Genomic DNA, 21,316 nt, shown 5'->3' on the forward strand with positions numbered 1-21,316 from the left:
AGTAATCAAATCTGGATACAATCTTCCATAATAATGCATTTAACTTTTTTTTTTTAAGCTTTAATTTTAAGAAAAAAATAGTGCATTAACTGATCAAGAATTATAACCTGTATAAAAAGAAGTAATGAACTGGAGACCAGAAGGCTTAGGATACCACGGAAAACAAGTAAAATGGATCAATTATTTCCTTACTGAAGGAAAAAAGCCTTAACTTCTTCAGCTAACATCATCCTGCTTTCACTCTCCACCTAAAGACCCATTAACCCACTGCTATCGGTCAGTGAGACAGGACAGGAGGGGCTACGCAGCTTGTGCAGCAGCTGAACGATTTGGCGAGTCAGCCACCTGGCAGAGAGGCAGTGTTGGGTGGGGCGGGGGGCTAAAGTAAGTTGGCTGGAGGCTGGATATGAGCAATTACGAACAGCCTGGATCTGGCAGAAGGGACGCTGTGGTGGGTGGAGGTGAGGGAGGCCAATGAGGAAAGGTCAGGATCAACTTGGAAATAAATGGACAAATGTGGAGGGGGGGGGGGGGGGGGGGCTAAAAGGGGGAAGTAGGACAAAGGCTGAGACAACGAGGTCAGAAATATAGAAGCAGATTCCCTTTGTTCGGTTTTTGTGGAAAGATGGTAAACGCATGAGTGTGTGGATGACGCAGAATGAGTGGATATGCTCAGTATGATTTAAGCTTAAGAATCCTTTATTTCCTTATATTTTTCTAGTGCATATACCAGTTTACCTTTTAAACCTTAGATACAACTGCACACACAGAGAAGGTATTTCAAGCAGATTTGTCTTACACCCCCTTTACTAAACATTCAGTGACAGAGTAGAAAGTATCAACACCAGTTCTAATCATTCCTTTCTTATATAACAAAATGTTATTTTTGTTGCATGATTCATTCATCTTAGATTCTTCTACACGTTTCATACATCATGAAATAGAAATATGGACAATTATACAACAACTCCAAAAATTGTTAGAGATTTTATTCGTTTCATTTAAAAAAAAACAACCTGGATTTCATTTACAGATGTACATTTTGTGCAAAATTATTCCTCAAAAACCCCCAAATGCAATTCTTACAGACAGACTAGAGCACATTGAGATTGTGAATACATTAGTAAAGAAATTAAAGGAGCAGCGTGTGAGTATTTCCATAATTTGAACTGGCTGTGAGTAGTTCACACATCACGTTAGGCTTAAAGAACCGACATAATCACTGAACCATGCAGTGTGCTCTGATATCAAAGCTGCAGCTGGAAATGAAACTTAATAGACTTTCAACACCAAGCATGTCAAGGTATTTGACAAATCATCGGTCAGTTAGTTCAATTAAACAGTTTTTCCTACAAATTTGCGTTTAACATGAAGAAGACAGCCAAGGCTCTCACAGCTTGGCCTTCCCTGGTGCAATCTGCAGGTTCTGCAGCTTCATAGCCATGCCCATGTTCCCAGCGACCTTGAGCTTTCCCTTGAAGAACGCCTGATGGTAAAGCAGTTAAGCATGAGGAAATTTTAATTTTCTAATATCACTTAAAAAGCAGTGGTAGGTTTTTAATGACATTTTGTTTCAGTCTAACAAAATTTCAAATTGAAATCATTATCATCATCACTAAAAAAAAAAAAAAAATACCAATGCATTTAAAACCTTAAATCTAAGGTTTCTGGCTATATAGAAGAGTTACTACTATTTTTAATATTCAGCATTATCATGATCTTTGTGGACCCCATGCCTGTTTTTATGTGTGTCTCAATGCTCATTGGCCTGTGCGCTGTAGGGAGTAGTTCAATATATACAAAGGCACTGATGTCTAATTGATGGGTGGATATGGCTGCACTGGAACAAAAGCATTACACTTTGCAACTGACATTCACTCTATCAATATTAAATGTGGGGCCAGCACTCTATGCAAGCCTGGTAGTGAGACTTTAAAACCATTTTAGGAATTCCCCTGGAAAAAAAAAAAAAAGGAAAAAAAAAAAATTCAATACTGTAAACAAACAGCAATCAGACAGTGGGATTTGACCTACTACAGGCGCAGACAACTCTTACAGAAAACAAATTCTCTCTATGACACAACAGATGGGTTAGCTGCCCCAAAAACCTGCAGCAGAACGGAGCAGATTTTGTCTGCTGGTGGATGATGGTAGTCTGTCGGGTAGACACCAACTGAGGGAATTCAAAGCGCCTTCCTGCCAAATCTGTTTGGGTCAACTAAACAAACGCGCAGGGTGCATGTTCCTGTTTTGGTTCGCTTCCATTGGGGGCTGACGTAAAAGCTGTCAAACTCTGCTGTCACACTACAGTAAAAATAGGACGGCAACCTACTGGCGATTATCGGGGGGGGGGGGGGGGGGGGGGGGAGGAGGAAGAAGGAAAAAAACCTCCAAAACAACATATCTGAGTTTATAATGTAATATGGCCTATATTTGTATATTTGTAAGGACCCCAAATCACTTTACACATTCACACACTGGTGATGGCAAGCCAAACCAAATCATTGTAGCCACAGCCACCCTGGGGCGCACTGACAGAGGCGAGGCTGCCGGACACTGGCGCCACCGGGCCCTCTGACCACCACCAGTAGGTAACGGGTGAAGTGTCTTGCCCAAGGACACAACGACCGAGACTGTCCAAGCCGGGGCTCGAACTGGCAACCTTCAGATTACAAGGCGAACTCCCAACTCTTGAGCCAATATCATCTTCCAGGATAGAAGTTATGAAATCCAGGTGGTGATTTTATACCTGTTAACAATGTTCCCTCTAAGCTGCACACTGCTGGCACGGTCTCTGTGCACAGAAAATCTGCGTTGCGCACAAAAAAAAAAAAAAAAAAAAAAAAATCTAACTTGAATTGAAATTAAAATCAATACTTTAACAATTCTGTTTTGCAGTGTTAGTCAGTGAGTGACTGGCTGCTCCGTATGGGATTAGAAGGATGCCACCTTATCTCATAGTCCAGCCAATAATGCGATTCACATACGCGGCTAATCAACGTCGTCGACAGGCTATGACAGCGTCCTTATGTGCCGACACCGGTGTTGTAGCTAGCAAAGCGGCGTGGCTGATGTGGAGTGAAGCCACGTTAATGACAACGTGTACAACCATTGGAGATGTGAGCAGGACAGACGGAACAATTGACGGAAAAAGTGTGGACTTTATACCAGTTTTTAAATTGTGTTGATCGGCCACGTAAAACCGGAGTTATGATAAAAATATCTGCAGTGTTTGGTTTTCTTCCTGAATACTGTCATTGTTTATATTTACTGCGGGAAGAAACGTTTTTACATTTTCATTGTAAGTGGGCTAAAGCAGTTAATTAAAAGTAGTCGAACATAAATGTAAATGCTGTAATTTGATTATTTTAATAAACCATGTAACTTGGGTGGATTCCATGCTGGCGTGACCACAGTGCACACGTCTGCTGTTGCTCACAGTGGTCCAAGGGATCGCTCAGGGAGTTTGTGTGTTCGCTCAGACACATGAAAAGTTAGAGGGAACATTGCCTGTTAATCTCTAATCTGGAGTCTAATGTGCTCCACAGCTGTTACCATGGTGATGTGCCTCAGTAAGAAGTGAACCACCTTCAGGAAACCCATGAAGTTACCTGGATAAGACGAAATCCTCCTTAATAGTACCGGCCTCAGACCACGTGAACCAAACTGCAGATGTAAAAGCATCTTCACAGCACTTAGGAAACTGAGATCTACAGTTTCTGAAGAGGAGCTGGGGAGGCTAGACCTCCTCTTTCAACTTTTCTAATTCTCAGTTTTCATCACTCAGCAAATCTGCCTGGATTGCCTGCAGGCAGTTCAAAATGCTGCTGATTGTCCTTCCTGTTGGCCAGCCATACATGCCTCATGTCACTCCATTACTAATGTCCCTTCCCTGTCGCCTTGCAGCATTTAGGATCCTGTATGAAGTCCTCGGTCCTATCTACAGAGTACTGCATTACAATGAGGCTCCCTCATATGCAGCTGAGCAATTTCACTGCTCTTCTCGCTCATGCAGGTCAAGCAATCTAAAAATCTAGAAGAGATCATCAGAGGGAGGGTCGCCTGCTCCCACCAGGTTTACCAATTCTGTGGACTCTTAAAAGTTTGTTTACTTATGCATTTCAGAAACTTTTCATGCTTTTGTGGGGTCTACATTTTGTCTTTTGATTCTTGTACTTCTCTTAGAAAGTTGGTTTGAATAATTTAATTATGCAGTTTTGTTATACAACATTTTTGTGCCCATTAAATTCTTTCATATTTTTACAGCGTAGATTATTTCATATCCAAGACAATTCCTGTCTTTGTAAAGTGCTGTATAAATGAATAAATAAATAAATACTGTTTAATTCCAGTTCACAATAAATGAACTAACCCTAATGTAATATAAATAAATAAATGCTTTACTGTAAAAATGTTAGGAGCCCCACAGCATGAATTCACTTTTACAGTCAATGTAAAAATATAAGATATCCTTTCCCTTACTTAGACAAATAAACTTTATTTATAGTCATTATTATGCACACACCGTTTGTGGGTTCAGCTTTCCTGTCATCAGATCCAGCAGATCCTCGTCATTCAAGGATAATGTGCAGTCTGCCTTTTTACCTAAAACAAGACATTAAAAGATGCATTTATTATTTATCTGGCCAACAGCATTTCAGGTGAGCCAAAACTAAAAATCTGCACACACAAAAACAACTAACGACATACTCTACACTGAAGGAAGCAGCACGGAGGAATGTTTGTCTCCGCAATATAGTACAGAAAGCACACTTGGCATTTCCATAACACTGCACTGATCAGCCACAACAATAAAACAGGCAGGAGGAGTGAATAATTATCTCATTACTGCGTCGCCAGTCGAGGGCTGATGTAAAGAATAAGATGTGACTGCTCCCTTACTGCCTTTGAACAACAAGAATATAAGCAGAAAGTCACAGCCGCAGTTGGCTGCACAGCCATAAATCCAAGGCCAGAAGTGACTACACTGGCCATGTGAGAGTCAGAGCTCAACCATCGAGCATGGAAGAGGTCCGATGAGTCATATTTCCATTTACTAAGAAAGAGATGGCAGCATAATGCTCTGAGCAATGTTCTCCTGGGAAATCTTTGCTCATGCCTTTAATGCATATTCATCTGACCACATTTACCCCTTTATTCCCACTTCTATTCCCTGATGGCAGTGGCATCTTTCAGCAGGATAATGCACCCTTCCACACTGGCTCCACACACAATACTGTTTAGCGATGGCTTGAGGTGAAGTTGTGTTTCAAGGCGTCTTAACTCAATAGAGCACAGGTGCCAAACATGAGGCTCTGAGGGCCAAAATTGTGCGGGCAAAGACTGGGCAGCTAGGACAGATATGAAAGCATGAATTTTTAACTTTAACAGTATTTTCATAAGTTTTCCAGCTTTTCCATCCATGGTTATTCATACTGCACCACAGTAACAGAAAACTATTAACAATTTCTATTTCTGCTTTTTATTTTTCACTTTCTAGTGATTTAACAAAAACTTTGTTTTCTAATGACAGGACAGTCTGGGCAGTGAGCCACCAGAACTTCCTTTGCAGTTTTACACATTTGTTTCTTTCTATTTAAGCCCAAAGAGTCGTGGCAGCAGATTTCTTTCATTTAGTAGAGCCAAACCTCTTTCTTATGCAGGAAAACTGAGGTGTACAGCTGAGGCTGCACTTCCTTTTCTATTACTAGTGTATCTCGGGGAATAAAATATGCAGGTAAACTTCTTTACACTGACAAGGGCAGTTCCACTGGTCCGGCTCACTCAAGGTCAAAGTGGGCTGTATGTGGTCCGCCATGTAAAATGAGTTTGACTTTCCTGCAATAGAGCGCCTGTAAGATGAGCTGGACAAACAAACCCAATCCACAGAGGCTTCACTTCACAGCTCACAGAAGCTTTTGACTCAAAGCAGATTCTTTGAGTCTGTTACCACAGGACACCTCCAGAGACACAATATTAGGCAGGAAGCTTTAATGACTTGGCTGACCGAGGCATCCATTCAGTGCAATTTGTATCACAGCTCAGAAAGCATTATGACTCACTCTTTCTATATTGCATAACTTAATATACTACTTTGTACTGTTAACATACAATACATTCTGTTTCCATCATGCTTGAGCAAATAAAGATGGTGGACAGACGAAATATAAAAACTGAAATTTAGATGGGCACCATGTTTAAATCAGTCCAATAAGGGGAGATGATAATGCAAATTAAACCCTGTTCAGTCTTCAAAGTAAGACTGAACACACTGCCTCAAAATCTCCTGTGTCAGCTTCATTAAAGATGTTATTAGAGCTATCTGAGAGCTGCAGTATCCTAAAATCTAGTTCAACTTTCACTAAAAACAGCACAGCAGTGTGCTTGCAGAAGTTCAAATACTGGTCCTGCAAACCAGCAAGAAAACATTCAAGTGTACTGGGTTTAACAAGCCTGTTGTTCCCACTCATCGGTTCAGCTTTTTATGTGCAAGAGAACTTCTTTAACTGTTGTTATGATTGCAGCGGTTTTCAAATTTTGCTCCTAACCTAACTTTTAAATTCGTGCAGTAATGTTGGACCATAACGGAGGGGGAAAAAAACGCATATTGAAAACCTTTGAGTGGAACAGCTTGTACATCTTAGATTTCCCTGAACATTTCTTTCTATTTTTGAAACATTCAGTCGTATGGACAGAGTGGTGATTCAGAAATAAGGGCTTGGAAGTAGCATGCATTACAGGGGAGACCATCAAATGATGAGATGCCCATTTACCAGGATGTGCCTATGAGTACGGATGCTACGTGTGTGTGTCTGTGCAGAAATCAGCTTGTAAAATAAAAAAGTCAGAATGCAGCTCTTCTAGCAGTACCTCTTTTACACACATCAGGTCATTATTGGAATTAAGCTTGTTTGTTTCCATTTGGTTCATGTTTTGAAGTCCCCTGTAGCATCTGCATTTAAATCTAAATTTTAAGGCGGATAATGAAGTAGCTGAAACATTTTCACCGCTTCAGCTACTTAATTTGCGTTAGTTCTTCACAACTGCAGAAGTATCAAGCGAATTCAGCCTAAACTTTAAAACAAAAAATACCACTAAATCACAGCCTTTCCATTTTACCTCCAGCACTCTGCAATCTTCCACAACGATATCTACTGAAGATTATTAGTTTTTTTTTGAAACCTCTATTTATTGTAGGGGACTGAACACATTTCTTTTTGAGCTTCGGAGAAAAAGAGCAGAACACTTTCACTCCCACAATACAAGAGTTAAAAAGCTGACGCTCCGAGGTGTTTGCAGGCTCCTCAGGGAATAATAAAGCCTTTTGAAACGCTCTCTGAAGTCTTCAGACAATGAGGGCTTTCCTGACAGAGGTGTGAAACAAAATCAAGCTCAGCCACAATCGCAGCAGTTCGGGTGATTTTTATCTGCAAGCCGCTTTGCACCCCAACTACACCCAAGCCCCTCTCCATGCTGCTGCTGCTGTTCTTAAACTTTACATGTACACAAGAAGGACAGGGAGGTCCAAGAACAGAGCCATACCTCCCAAATGTAAAGTACTGAAGACGGGAATAATTATGAATATCCTAGCAGACCTTATCCTAAGGGTGTAAAGACTTACAAAATAATGATAATTAATCAGCTGCAAGCAAAATATCAAGAGTGTTACAGGACTTTAACAACAGCCTCACATACCTGGGTCGTTTGTGACAGAACCGTTACCATTTTTCACGTCAACAATCCAGGTCGCCTCTTTCCCACCTGGGCCGTCCTTCACTTTAAATGCAAACACTCCGCCAATCTTCTTAACAAGTTGCGCTCCCTCCTGCAACAACAGGGTTTGAGTTCCTTTTAATGAATGATTGCATACAGTAAGTGTAGACAGGCAGCAACAGCCCACACAGTGCAAATTAAATTCTACAGCCATCTATTTGTTATACACACAGCTTGACATGAATAGTTTAGATCATGTTTCGTGGTTTCGCCTGAGAAAACCTCTCAAACTCCATGGTCCTGATGGTGACCAGAATAATACACCACCACATCTGATTGAAATGGCTGTGCAGCTATAATTATTAAGCAGTTTCTGTCGCCTGTAAATCATCTGAATCCTGACAGATTCAGATGATTTAACGTGTAAAAGTGTGACAAAGAATACCCTACAGTTTACAGAGAATGTCTGCCTTCTTAACCATACGAGTCCTGGCAGCTAATACAACAGAAATTTATGGAGCAGCTAGCTGAGAAGTTTTGTTCCAGCTCATTAACTTTCTATACTACATGGATTTCACCACAATAAAAATGATCTCTCCAGCACAGATCTGATGCTCTTGAAATCCATGTTGCATTATGGCATGCGTGTTAGCTTAGTTAACACTGAACCGTCAGCTTTCTCAAAAACAACCTAAAGTATTCTGGGAAGAAGTGAGAACATCATTCAGAAGTCTGTTCCTTGCAGAGGTGTGGACTCGAGTCACATGACTTGGACTCGAGTCAGACTCGAGTCATTAATTTTATGACTTTAGACTTGACTTGAAAAAATGTTCTAAGACTTGTGACTTGACTTGGACTTTTACACCAATGACTTGGGACTTGAATTGGACTTGAACCGGTTTACTTGAAAAGACTTGATATTTTACCCCAAATATAAAATTTAACATGCATATTATATAGAGATTGAAAATGTGACGTCATTCACGGGTAGAACCGCAAAGGATTCTGGGAACTCGTGGCAAGCGGTACTAGCGCACGCAGGCTTTCAATTGAAATCAGTCACACAGCGATAAAAAGAAACACAAAAATGTCAAGAAGCTGTTGTATTATTAACTGCAATAGCCGGTCGCATGACAGCCACGGGAAGCCGACGGGTAAAGAGATCGGTTGTTATCGGATTACGTCGTTGAAGAGAAATTGTTCGAGCCATGTTTCCAAAGTAACAAAGACGCGACGGATGGCCTGGATTGCAGCCATTCAAAGACCAAATATAACGTCCCAGAACACTCCAGCTCACAGGTTAGTCTGCTCCAAGCATTTACACGAAGGTCAGTGTTTTTTAGTAGTTAATACGTCATTTTTCATAACATAATTAGTGATATAGGTTACAAGCAAGTCTGGCGCTGAACAGAAATTGTCGCGCTATGCTCCTTTGTTTATTGTGCATAAATAGTGAATTGTCCTGACACAATATTGCGTTTCGCTTCTGTTATTATGGTACATTGACAAAAACATATACTTTTATTCACAGGATAAAACAGGTTTTTTGTATCACTAATTGCCCAGTACGATTACAGCATACAATATTGTTGTCACTGCTACATTTCTGTGATGCTACCAGAAATTATTTCCACTACTAATTAATTACCGTTGAGCTCAAAGGTCCTATTAATAAACGGTTAAGGAATGTGTATTTATGACGACGATTTGTGAGACTGGTAAACTTATGATACGTACGATGGTCTTTCGTTCTACACGGTGCATTTCAAGGTCCTGCACCCATCCGTCGGTAAACTGTACCTGGGCTTGTTGCAGTGACCGGAAGTTACTAAACTTCATGAGTGTGTGCACTCACTCCAAGAACCGTATGATTATAAATATGCATATAAATATGCTACGATGAGATAGCTGACTTCATCTAACTAGCAAATGTTGTCCAGGCTACGTTGGTGATGCAGTTTTTTTTAATATGTATGATATTTTTGTCATGCGATTTTAAAGCCGGTCCTACAAGAATAACATGCAGCTTATCTCAGAACTGTCGGTGAAAATTATTCTTGGAGCTAGGTTTAATTGAGCTGCATTTTAAAGAGGTGCAATTTCACAATTTGTGTATATTTTCTAAGTTCACTATTTTGTCATGTGTTGAGAAAAACACAGATTTTAAAATTACATGGTCTAATATTTACATTTAGCATAACTGCAACATTATTTTTTCGTTTTTTTTTTTTTAAAGACTCGAAAGGACTTGAAATTCAAAGTTTCAGACTTGTGATTTGACTCGGACTTTTACACCAGTGACTTGAGACTCGACTCTGACTTGCCTGACATTACTTGAGACTTGACTTGAGACTTGAGGATAAAGACTTGAGACTTACTTGAGACTTGCAAAACAATGACTTGGTCCCACCTCTGGTTCCTTGAACCCAATGCTTGTAGACGTGGGTGAAACCAAAGTTCCCCGAGAGTAACTGGTTCTCATATTCCACTCATGAGCACTTCTTTTTTAAAAATGTAACATCTGAGGGAGCGAGGGGTCACAGGCAGGACTGAGCAGAATGCTCATCTTTAAGAATATACAACGCTCAGAGAAACTGAACGGAGCACTTTTTAATCACATCAGTTAAACTTGGGGGATATTGATGAGGTCAGTTAAGTAGCACAGTTTTAGCTACTTTGGTATTAATGAATTAACAACTGTTGCACCAGAGGGGCAACAATGAGGTAAACCACTGACATTGGCAGAAGGTTTGCTGAGTCTCCCAGCACAGTCTCAAGATCATGGAAGTGATTCAAGGGGACAGGCAGTTACTCTAGGAGAGCTGGACCAGTATCTGCTCCTTTGTGCTTGGAGGAACAGGATGAACACTGCCAGAGACAAAATTGTCCTGTGCTTTTTTTTTTTTTTGAGATGCTGTAATGAAATTTCAGTTAAAATAGACTAGCATGCTGCATTTTCTTCCCACCTTTGATTGTCAGGGTGTCTTTGAATTCAACCCTCTGTAGGTTGATCATTTTCAGTTCCATGTGGCATCCCTTTATTACCCAGTCCATATCAGTATAGATATCCAGCATGATTTCCTTCCCCGTTGAGATCTGGTGTGTTTTCAAAGTGTTCCTTGATTATTTTTTTTTTTGCAGTGAATATCCTCCACATTTAAGAAGATACTGCTGCCATACATCATTACTGTGGAGTGGCTCTCCTCTGAACCAAGACCCAAAGTGTCAGCCAACTCCATGAGCATGTTTTTAGTAAACACATCAACATGAAACAAGCAAAAATAGTTTCTTGTGCAGTGGAAAAAGTCCTTACTGCGATGCACATATATAGAAAATCACAGTTGGGTAGGCGTTCAGGCACCTTTCTCTGCATTGTAACTCAAGCAGGTAATAGCTTTGCTAATGCACACAATTACTGATACCGCCTAATTTCTTCTGTTATGTCATTGCACGATTAAAAGCCTTGAACACAGAGTACAAATTCTTTCAAACCAACATCATCACACACGCTTCACACAAACACACCGTCAGTGTTTAAGATTTTGTATCTTTTTAAACGCATTAATCGCAGCATATCCAAAGCACAGCATGTATCACATGTGTCATACTGCTTTAAATTTGCTCTACAAATTCAGTTTACATTGCCGCAACACTGTATAAATAAACCTTTTTGCAACTATGAGGTCGTGCGTGTGAGTTTCATATCGACAAACTGCGATTTAATTTATAAGAAAAGAAAAAAGAGACCAACGTATGAAACACGTTTCTATTAGAGGTTTGTGGTCATGTTTACATGTCACGCAACTATCAATAACGACAAAGAAGAAAGAAGAAAATCTAATACATGAATGGATTTAACTGGATGCGCACTCATCAAGTCTATAAGAGCAGACACAGAGTGGCTAATTGAAAATATCACAGTGACATGCTGTCACTAATAGGTAACCGCCTGCTGTGACACTACCTACCTGCTGTAGATGTTTTTCAATCTCTTTAAAGACAGGATAAGCTTTAAACCCTTCCAGACCGCTGCCTGAGCTGGTGAGAACTGCACCCACGCGGGACCTGAAGGAAGAAGAAAAAAACTAAACTGATGTATGAGTTAAAGATTTCCTTTAGAACCTGCCTCGGCAAGTTATTCTTTAAGATAAGAAGTGAAAATGCTCCTTGCTGTATGAGAGGTATCCAAGTGAACTAATAACAAATCATTGGCAACTTCCTGCTCACCTCGCCTCCTCTGGAAAACCCATCTTGTAAAGTGCGACAACCACTGCTCCTCCCAAGCCAATGTTGTGCTGCAAGGCCACTTTTGCCCCAGAGACCTGCCTTTGCCCGGCCATCCCTCGGAGCTGCCAGCATAGCTCTGCACACTGGGCCAGACCTGTGAAAAGGCGAGCACATGGTAAACTTAGTAAACGTGGTTAACCAAGTTTACCTCCTAGATCACACGGACTTTTAATTTAAGAAAAATTATTATTTACCCATGTGACATGAAAGTGAAGGTTATTATTATGATTTCTTTTTAAGATGATCTGTTTTAATTATTCTAAAATGAATTTTCATTTTTGTGGGCTTGCAAATTTTTTTATGCCTTTGTGCAACTTAAGTGTATCCTTATGTTCATTATTAAGTATTCAAAAGTATTTACACACAGTAAAATCATCATTAATGTAAAGTATCATAGCTGGGAAGTTATTAAGAAACCCGCACACCCACAGAAAATGAATCCCAAAAGTAACTGTAACAACGTACCATACAAAACTTAACGGGTTCAGGACAAAGAAGCTGTTTCGCTGGATTTTCAAAATATCTACAGGTTGCAGTAACAGGAAGGGAAAAGCTGCAGTCAATATTTATTTTACAATTCTTACTGAGAGGGGTGACAAAATGACTCCTAATCTGTGAACTTGCTCCCTAATCTCACCAGTGGCAGCTCCAGCACCAACCAATGCTACAGCTAAGCATTTCATCCCATCTGCTTAACGAGCTTTCGCATTTCTCCATTATCCCAATGAGCTAAGGAACTTGAGGCTAAAAGACCATGGTGCATCTCTCACATTCTGCGGCACTCGCCTAATTCTTTTTCATGTGGACTTCTGTGAGAGTGTGACTTTGCTTGAGTGCCATTTGGAAAAATTGCCACATGGTTCAAATTGGCACTTTATCAGTGAAGAGCCTGAGGGCATCTTGTCAGATCCATAATTTTCATCCAATGTAAAAAACCTTCACGTTCAAGACTGTTTGTCGTCACGCCCCCTCAAATATGAACTCATCTGCAGAAAATTCCCTCCCAAAAGCTCTTTCATAGTACCAAATTTTCATCAAAAGCCATTTGATTTAATAAAGGATAAAAGGGTGTAGTCATTCACCAAATACTTCGACCTATGAAACAGTGACATCTCAAGGTCACTGGATGAGATGTCTACACATTAAAAACTAAATAAATAAATAAAATATATCACATCCTCCTGAGGTGTAGGTTGCTTCAGGCAATTGGCTGTTAGCATCTCTGCTCACAGTGTTACTGGGGGAAGAGGTCAGAGACTTACAAGCAAGATTTAGAGCAACACCATGGATCAGACAAAGCTTAGCTGAGTAGGGCACTCGCACGCTGGGAGTGTGACCGAGGAGACACAGGGAGTGCTGATGATATGGGCAGGGCGAAGTAATGGAAAAAAATACAAGCAAAACAATTAAGATGATAATTCCAAGATATTTGGTAAATACGGGTGAAGTAATTAATGACGTTCGCACTGTTTGGCCTGGTTATCTGTCCTTAGCGAGTGCATTTTTCCATGTTTGAGTCCATTATAGACGCTGGGCAAGCCAGCTGCACTGTTTGCTCAGTCTTGTCCCCCGACGATTTAAAACGCAGAGAGATTACAGGGGAAGCGTGCCAAAGTCACAGCCGGCTGCTCTCGCACATGCAGGCTTATGATCACTTTTACCCAGTGTCAGTGTAGGTGGCCATTAATGCAAGACACATGCCACCTGGTGGGCACGGTGGAAATCGCTTGTCAAAGTTTTCAAAGTGCATCCAGAGAAAACACTTGTTTGTTGAGCCTGATTTGTGAATACGAAACGCACGTGGCTACGAGACGTTTTTAGTTCAAACTTGTCGTAGCTGCTTTAGATCGGGGTGGGATCTTGTTCACACCATAAACCGTACCGAGACCACCTCCTCCAAAAAGTCTCGGTGTGGTTGTTTTGGTCTGTACCCGAGTGCAATTACTGTGTTAAACCTGTACAAACAAAACACGAAAAAGTGGGAAAACAAACCCGAGTTCGATTTAAACTGACTAAACACCACAGATGTCAAAACGCCCCTTAGATTCTTAAAGGACTGTTTATTTTTACTTTTGTCTGCAAGTAATCTTACAGCAGGTCTTTGTTTTATAAGTAAGATAATCATAAAACAGAGAACATTTAAGCATTTGCTCATTTAAAGGTTTGTTGTTTTGTTATTTACTCCTAGTTTAACCGAGTTGAAGCATTGAGACTAAAACTGCCTTACACACAATAAGAAAACACAAATTAATGAACTATAAAACACGATTGCCCATGCCTTTACGATTCATTTAAGTGGGTAAGTCTACTAACTTAGCACAGTCATCTTTTTGTCTTCGGTTTGCTAAATGGTGTTACAGAGAATGCATATACATAACTTTACTGGTTGTACTGATCAGTCAAAAAAAAAAAAAAAAAGCTACATTCAGACACTCACACATCCACTTTGGCTACATCATCTGACTTGTTAATCTTTACACATTTCTAATAAAATGGTTTGCTCCTTGTTTTGTAAAACATGGCACTTTGCTGCAAGCTTACCTGCCCATGTTTGTGACATGCCCATTTTTATGTGAACGTCCTCATAGCTAAACTGATCTACTGAGTTTATAACCATCTTCGTGGATCATGATTTTAAGTAAGTGAAGCTGGATAAAGAAAAGGTATCCTGTTGAACTTGCTTTGTCTTCTAAACCTGCTTTATGGAACATGTTAAACACATTTTCAGGACACCAAACAAGTTATATAACAACAATTAAATGGTCAAAGTAGCTTTTTTTTTTATTTCATCACTTACAAATGATTTGCATCAAGAGTCAGAGTCTCTTCTTACCTGTGGCACCAAGAGGATGTCCTTTAGAGATGAGGCCACCGCTGGGATTGATCACAAACTTGCCTCCATATGTGTTGTCCCCTCTGTCAATCAGTTCTCCAGCTTTACCTGTAGAAACGGTACTTCTTAAAAAGTAATTTATCTGTAGGCGTACATCCATGTGAGGTAACATGACCTCACTGATACTGCACTACAAGATCATCTGGGCGGTTCAGTAAAGCTGAATTAGCCGACATTAAATTTAGATATAAAAACTTTGGGAATTGTATCAAAATCATTTAAGTTCCTTTGCTGCCAGTATGGTCATTAAACAACACTGCCACCTGCTGCTCAGTCAACGCAAAATACCTTAACATATCACCAGGGACAATTCAGGGGAAACACTGACATAAACTGTGATAGAGGCTCAATGGATATGGAGAATACATCAAGGTTTGATGAGATGCAGTCTTACCCTCTGGACACAACCCCAAGGCCTCATACGTGATGAGCTCATTGGCTGAGAAGCAGTCGTGCAGCTCGACCACATCAACGTCATTTGGCTTCAGACCAGCGGCCTCGAAACACTTCTTAGCCGCCAGCTGGGACATGTCATACCCCACCTGGAAAGGAAAAGTGTTTGTCACCATCAACCCAATTATTTGTTTGTTGTCACCAGTGTGCGTGTCAATAACTTTCAATTTCAGATTTCTTGCCATTTTAATGCAGCTGTTCTCTTCAAATGTGGACGTCAGGTCGGTCACCATCTCCTGGGCCACAATCTCCACCGCCTGGTTCTGCAGGTGGTATTTCCTGACAAAGGGCTCGCTGGCCAAAACTGCTGCTCCAGCACCATCTGATGTAGGGCTGAGAGGAAAAGAAGACAAGACAAGAAAAAAAGAGGCATAGTTGTCAGAAAGTGAAATGATTATCAGTAACCGATGATAAGAATCTGTACTTCGATCAACACTTGTGTAAGTTTCTTACCAGCACTGCAGGAGCGTAAGAAAGTCAAACACCTTCCTGGATTTCATCACCTGCTCCAGACTGTACTCATCCTGGAACTGGGAGTACCTGCGTGTACAAACACAAATATTTACACCCTCGTTTGAACAAAAAAAGACCAATATGAACGCTGAATGCGGTCAGCTGTGTCTTACGGGTTATTGGTGGAATGTTTGTGGTTTTTCCAGGCAATCTTGGCAAAGTGTTCTGGCTTTGTGCCTAAAGGAGAATCAAAAATACTGCAAACACCGTAGAGAAAATGCAATAATGTAAAATGATGACAACAATGAAGATTTTACAATAACATTCCTACTGTAGTCTGTAGGAATTGCTTTGTTTGGATGATATGTTTACCATATTTCTCCATGTGCTCCCTGCCGGCATTTCCAAACATCTGTGGTGCTGCTGGCGCTGCTGCCATCCCATAGCGGTTGATCATCACCTCCATGTGCTTGTCCATGGGATTTGTCCTATCCATGTACTTTAGAAAAGAAAAAAAATGCAATAACAGACTAAATTTTCCTTCCACATATGGGCTCTCTAGTTCCAGAAGGATATAATTATTTGACATTTTCTTGAAATTTTTAGTCTGTCTCTCCCAGTTTGACCTGATATGGATTTGTAAAGACAGGAAGTGAAATGTAAATCTTTACCCATCGTGCAATGGTAAACAATCCTTTGCAAAATCTTTAGATCCGGGTCTGAATTGACTCCAAAAGTTACAGTATTTAGTCAGCCACCGATTGTGCAAGTTCCCCCACTTAAAATGATGACAGAGGTCAGTAATTTGCACCAGAGGTACACTTCAACTGTGAGAGACAGAATGTGAAAAAGAAATCCATGAATTCACATGGTAGGATTTGTAAAGAATTTATTCGTAAATTAGGGTGGAAAATAAGTATTTGGTCACCTCAAACAAGGAAAATCTCTGGCTCTCACAGACCTGTAACGTCTTCTGTAAGAAGCTTTTCTGTCCCCCACTCGTTACCTGTATGAATGGCACCTGTTTGAACTCATCATCTTTAGATAATGTATAAAAGACACCTGTCCACAGCCTCAAACAGTCAAAGAGCTTTCGAAGGACACCAGGAAAAGTATTGTAGACCTGCACCAGACTGGGAAGAGTGAATCTACAATAGGCAAGCAGCTTGGTGTGAAAAAAATCAACTGTGGGAGCAATCATCAGAAAATGGAAGACATACAAGACCACTGATAATCTCCCACAATCTGGGGCTCCACGCAAGATCTCATCCCGTGGGGTCAAAATGATCATGAGAACGGTGAGCAAAGATCCCAGAACCACACGGGGGGACCTGGTGAATGACCTACAGAGAGCTGGGACCAAAGTAACAAAGGTCACCATCAGTAACACACTACAACGGCAGGGAATCAAATCCCGCAGTGCCAGACGTGTTCCGCTGCTGAAGCCAGTGCATGTCCAGGCCCGTCTGAAGTTTGCCAGAGAGCACATGGATGATACAGCAGAGGATTGGGAGAATGTCATGTGGTCAGATGAAACCAAAGTAGAACTTTTTGGTATAAACTCAACTCGTCGTGTTTGGAGGAAGAAGAATACTGAGTTGCATCCCAAGAACACCATACCTACTGTGAAGCATGGGGGTGGAAACATCATGCTATGGGGCTGTTTTTCTGCCAAGGGGACAGGACGACTGATCCGTGTTAAGGACAGAATGAATGGGGCCATGTATCGTGAGATTTTGAGCCAAAACCTCCTTCCATCAGTGAGAACTTTGAAGATGAAACGAGGCCGGGTCTTCCAACATGACAATGATCCAAAACACACCGCCCGGGCAACAAAGGAGTGGCTCCGTAAGAAGCATTTGAAAGTCCTGGAGTGGCCTAGCCAGTCTCCAGACCTCAACCCCATAGAAAATCTGTGGCGGGAGTTGAAAGTCCGTGTTGCTCGGCGACAGCCCCAAAACATCACTGCTCTCGAGAAGATCTGCATGGAGGAATGGGCCAAAATACCAGCTACTGTGTGTGCAAACCTGGTAAAGACCTATAGTAAACGTTTGACCTCTGTTATTGCCAACAAAGGTGATGTTACAAAGTATTGAGTTGTATTTTTGTTATTGACCAAATACTTATTTTCCACCCTGATTTACGAATAAATTCTTTACAAATCCTACCATGTGGATTCATGGATTTTTTTTTTTTTCCCCACATTCTGTCTCTCACAGTTGAAGTGTACCTCTGGTGCAAATTACTGACCTCTGTCATCATTTTAGGTGGGGGAACTTGCACAATCGGTGGCTGACTAAATACTTTTTTGCCCCACTGTAATCACCAAGTTGGGCAGAGCCCCACATCTGGTAATGAGTTAACCAAACTACAAGTAAACCACGTAACGTCCTTATCCACAGTTATTAGAAGTCAGTAGAAAATGCTAATCTCCACTCTCCACTGTGATTGTACAAAGGAAAACGGTATGAGCAGAAAGAAGGATCGCAGTTGCTGAATTGCAGTCTTTTATTGCCCGATGCTTTTTATCAGCCATTGGACTTTAAGGATTGAAACACAAAACTTGGCAGCCCCCAAAACTGTGGACAAAAAGTCCCCAGAGGCCAAGTCAATAAATGACAGTGACCGAGCTTTACACATGCAAAAACCCAGATAATGCTTTCCTTTTAACAGCTTTCATTCTCAATAAGAAGTTTCTCTGTATTATGTGACCTCAGCTGATTTTTCTCCCCCCTCTCATCCATCTGGTAAAATTTCAGCCAAGTCAAACATGAAAGATTGCAAAATAGCTGTGAGGGCTGACTAGGGGGTAAAAAAAATGTTAAAACATACAACGTGATCAATTCCTGGATGAATGTGCATACCTTTGCAGACAGAGAGCCCCTCTCCATCTTCTCAAACCCAAGAGCAAGCACACAATCAGAAAGACCTGCAAGAAAACATTAAAGGCAGTGAATAAAACTACTGATTATAGACTGCGCTGAAAAGAATATGCAGGTTTGAGTCGGCTGATTTGATTTTTACGCTGGATCCTCTCCTGATGCAGCCCTAAAGGGCCTCGTCTCTCCACCGGAGACTGAACTGGGGATCTTTCGCTTGTTATACACCATCGAGCCACAGTAACATTTCAATACTTTGAATAACTAGAATCCAAAGAAGCCACGGTTTATCAAGTTTCACCACAGCCTTCAGGTGTTATAGAGCAAACTACCTGCCACTGTTAAAACCTCCTGGCTGACTCACCTCCCTGGACCAGCTGGCGTGCCATGAAGAGAGCAGTGGAACCTGTGGAGCAGTTGTTGTTGACGTTGATAATGGGGATGCCGGTCAGACCCAGGCTGTGGTAAATGGCCCTTTGTCCACATGTGGAGTCACCTGGAATAGAGAGGTAGGATGAGATGCTACTCTTCACTCATTTCACTTTAACTGTGCTGAAAAGTACATGAAAGAGGCTTAACAAAAAAAACAAAAACAAAAAAAAACAACAATTTGGAGCATAAAAACAGGAAAAATAAAAAATTCCCATTTTCACATATACAGCAAAGTAGACAATGTGAATGCACATACTATATTGTTAAAAATATAAATATTTATTCGAGGTTTTACCATAGACGTATCCTACGCAAGCTTGTTCAATGGCAGAATATGGGATTCCTGCATCTGCTAGAGCCCTTTCACCTAAAATAGGATGTAGAGATACAGCAATAAAACTTATTACATGTTTTATAACAGCACAAAAACAATAAATATCAAGATCTGATATCTATGAATGAGTGGATGACCAATAATCTGTAAAGATCAGCACCTGCTTCCTTGGCCATATCAGGATAGTCACCTTCCCGTGCTCCAGGCTTGTCAAACTGCAGCAAACACACACATAAAAAAAACCTCAGGTCAGTGCGACTAAAGAATGATTCAAGATTTTATTTTCAAAAAAGTTTTCTGTAAACATTTTATTAAGTGTGGAGAAGTCTACAGTCACTCTGCTGATGCAACCTAAACATGCACCAGACAGCAAGAATATTAAAACCACTGACAGGTGAATGATACTCATCATCCTGTTAGTATATTTATATATTTGATTTATACATGCCTCCTGCTGCAGGTGTCATGATGTGAACAGACTTAAAGGACAAAGAGCAGATAAAAAAGCTGCGGTGGCATAATTGTAATTAATGTCATTAATGCACAGAGGTTTAAAATGATAGAAAATTATTTGTGTGCACTGTTCAGAGAGCAGAACAGTGCACACAAATAATTGTGTGCATAAACAAATATACCCTTCTCCACCAATATCACTGTGAGGGACATATTTAACTTTTCAGGGACCTGAAAGCATGAGGCTCGTTCAGGTTTGGAGGTAGAAGCAGCTTTTGGAATTAAAGTGTCCACCTTTAGCAGCCGGAGAGAAGACCTTTGGCACAGTTTGTAATGCTGTTGACCATGAACTGTGGACTCCACGTTTAGTCTCAGCGAGTAATGAATACAAACCAGACCTACTGCCATCACACTCACGAAAGCTGGGTAGGTTTTAAATTGTAAACATGAACTACAGCAATTTGACTTTACTTCGGCTAACTTAGCTAGCTAGCCTTTCAAAGTGTACTGACAGCTATGACACAGGGTTTTTTTTTAGACCTTTGGACACAGCATGAGCACAAATAAGCCCGACAGTCCCCAACACCTCGGATTTTGATCCAACTGTCCCAATGAGAGCAGAAAAGTCCCAGCTTAAGGTTTTAGATGGACCGCACTGAAAGAACCGAAATCTTGGTTTAGGTAATCGTGCTAGCCTCTCCGCTACACAGCGCCGTTTCTCGCTGTTTTACAGAGCAGCAGGGTGATAAACTGCTAAAAATAAAGTAAGATTACCTTAGTCATGCCAACTCCTATGACAAATACTCTGTTCTTCTTTCCAGGTGCCATGGTGCTTCTCTGAGTCCACTCACACAAGTGACGTGAAAATCCGTGAACACGGCGTAGTAACTGGGACATAAACGATCTTCAGCGTGGTGGCTCCTGATGTGACCAATGAGAGCCCGCGGTGAGGAACATAAACACGGAGAGAAGCGGGCCTGACAGCAGCGGGTACAGCAAAGATCGTCTATGCACAAGTAGGTGTGTCACTCTGTGGGAATACAATACCATTAGTAATAAGTTAGAATAAAGCTCTTAAACATCTAAACAAAAGCGACTTTTCTATAAATATGCGTCCTCAAACATAACGTCCACCAGATTGATAGCACTGCATATATATACAACTACCATGAGGTTTTTTTTTATGGTTAAATATTGGAAGTTTAAGAACTCACAAGCCTGTGTCCCCTGTGATCATTTGACCTTTATCGTTTGCGTTATCTGATTACTTTTTGTAAGGCGTTGTCGGACTAAATTGTTATGCTATGTTGCTATATCGTTATGCCAAAAAGTCATTTCCGATATTTAAACCGTTGTAAATGACTTTCTGGCCTATAGTCCATCAAAAATCCCTCTCATGTTTAATAACAAGTTATTTTG

The 21,316-nt window shown here is 40.8% G+C and overlaps 1 protein-coding gene across 1 annotated transcript; it reads right to left on the reverse strand.

Moving 5' to 3' along the window:
* Positions 1 to 694: 694 nt before the first annotated feature.
* On the reverse strand, positions 695 to 20,830 carry scp2a (sterol carrier protein 2a). Its single transcript, XM_080861393.1, has 16 exons — positions 20,672 to 20,830; positions 19,605 to 19,659; positions 19,406 to 19,477; positions 19,043 to 19,174; positions 18,664 to 18,728; positions 16,172 to 16,298; positions 15,973 to 16,036; positions 15,800 to 15,886; positions 15,529 to 15,679; positions 15,288 to 15,435; positions 14,834 to 14,941; positions 11,941 to 12,094; positions 11,682 to 11,778; positions 7,696 to 7,825; positions 4,526 to 4,605; positions 695 to 1,486 (listed from the first exon to the last, which is right to left on the reverse strand). Exons 1-16 carry the CDS (start codon positions 20,792 to 20,794, stop codon positions 1,391 to 1,393), a joined length of 1,689 nt encoding a protein of 562 aa, XP_080717519.1. The 5' UTR covers positions 20,795 to 20,830; the 3' UTR covers positions 695 to 1,390.
* Between the last annotated feature and the right edge of the window lie 486 nt (positions 20,831 to 21,316).

This window comes from Rhamphochromis sp. 'chilingali' (genome assembly GCF_963969265.1).
Source record: "Rhamphochromis sp. 'chilingali' genome assembly, chromosome: 16".
NCBI lineage: Eukaryota > Metazoa > Chordata > Actinopteri > Cichliformes > Cichlidae > Rhamphochromis > Rhamphochromis sp. 'chilingali'.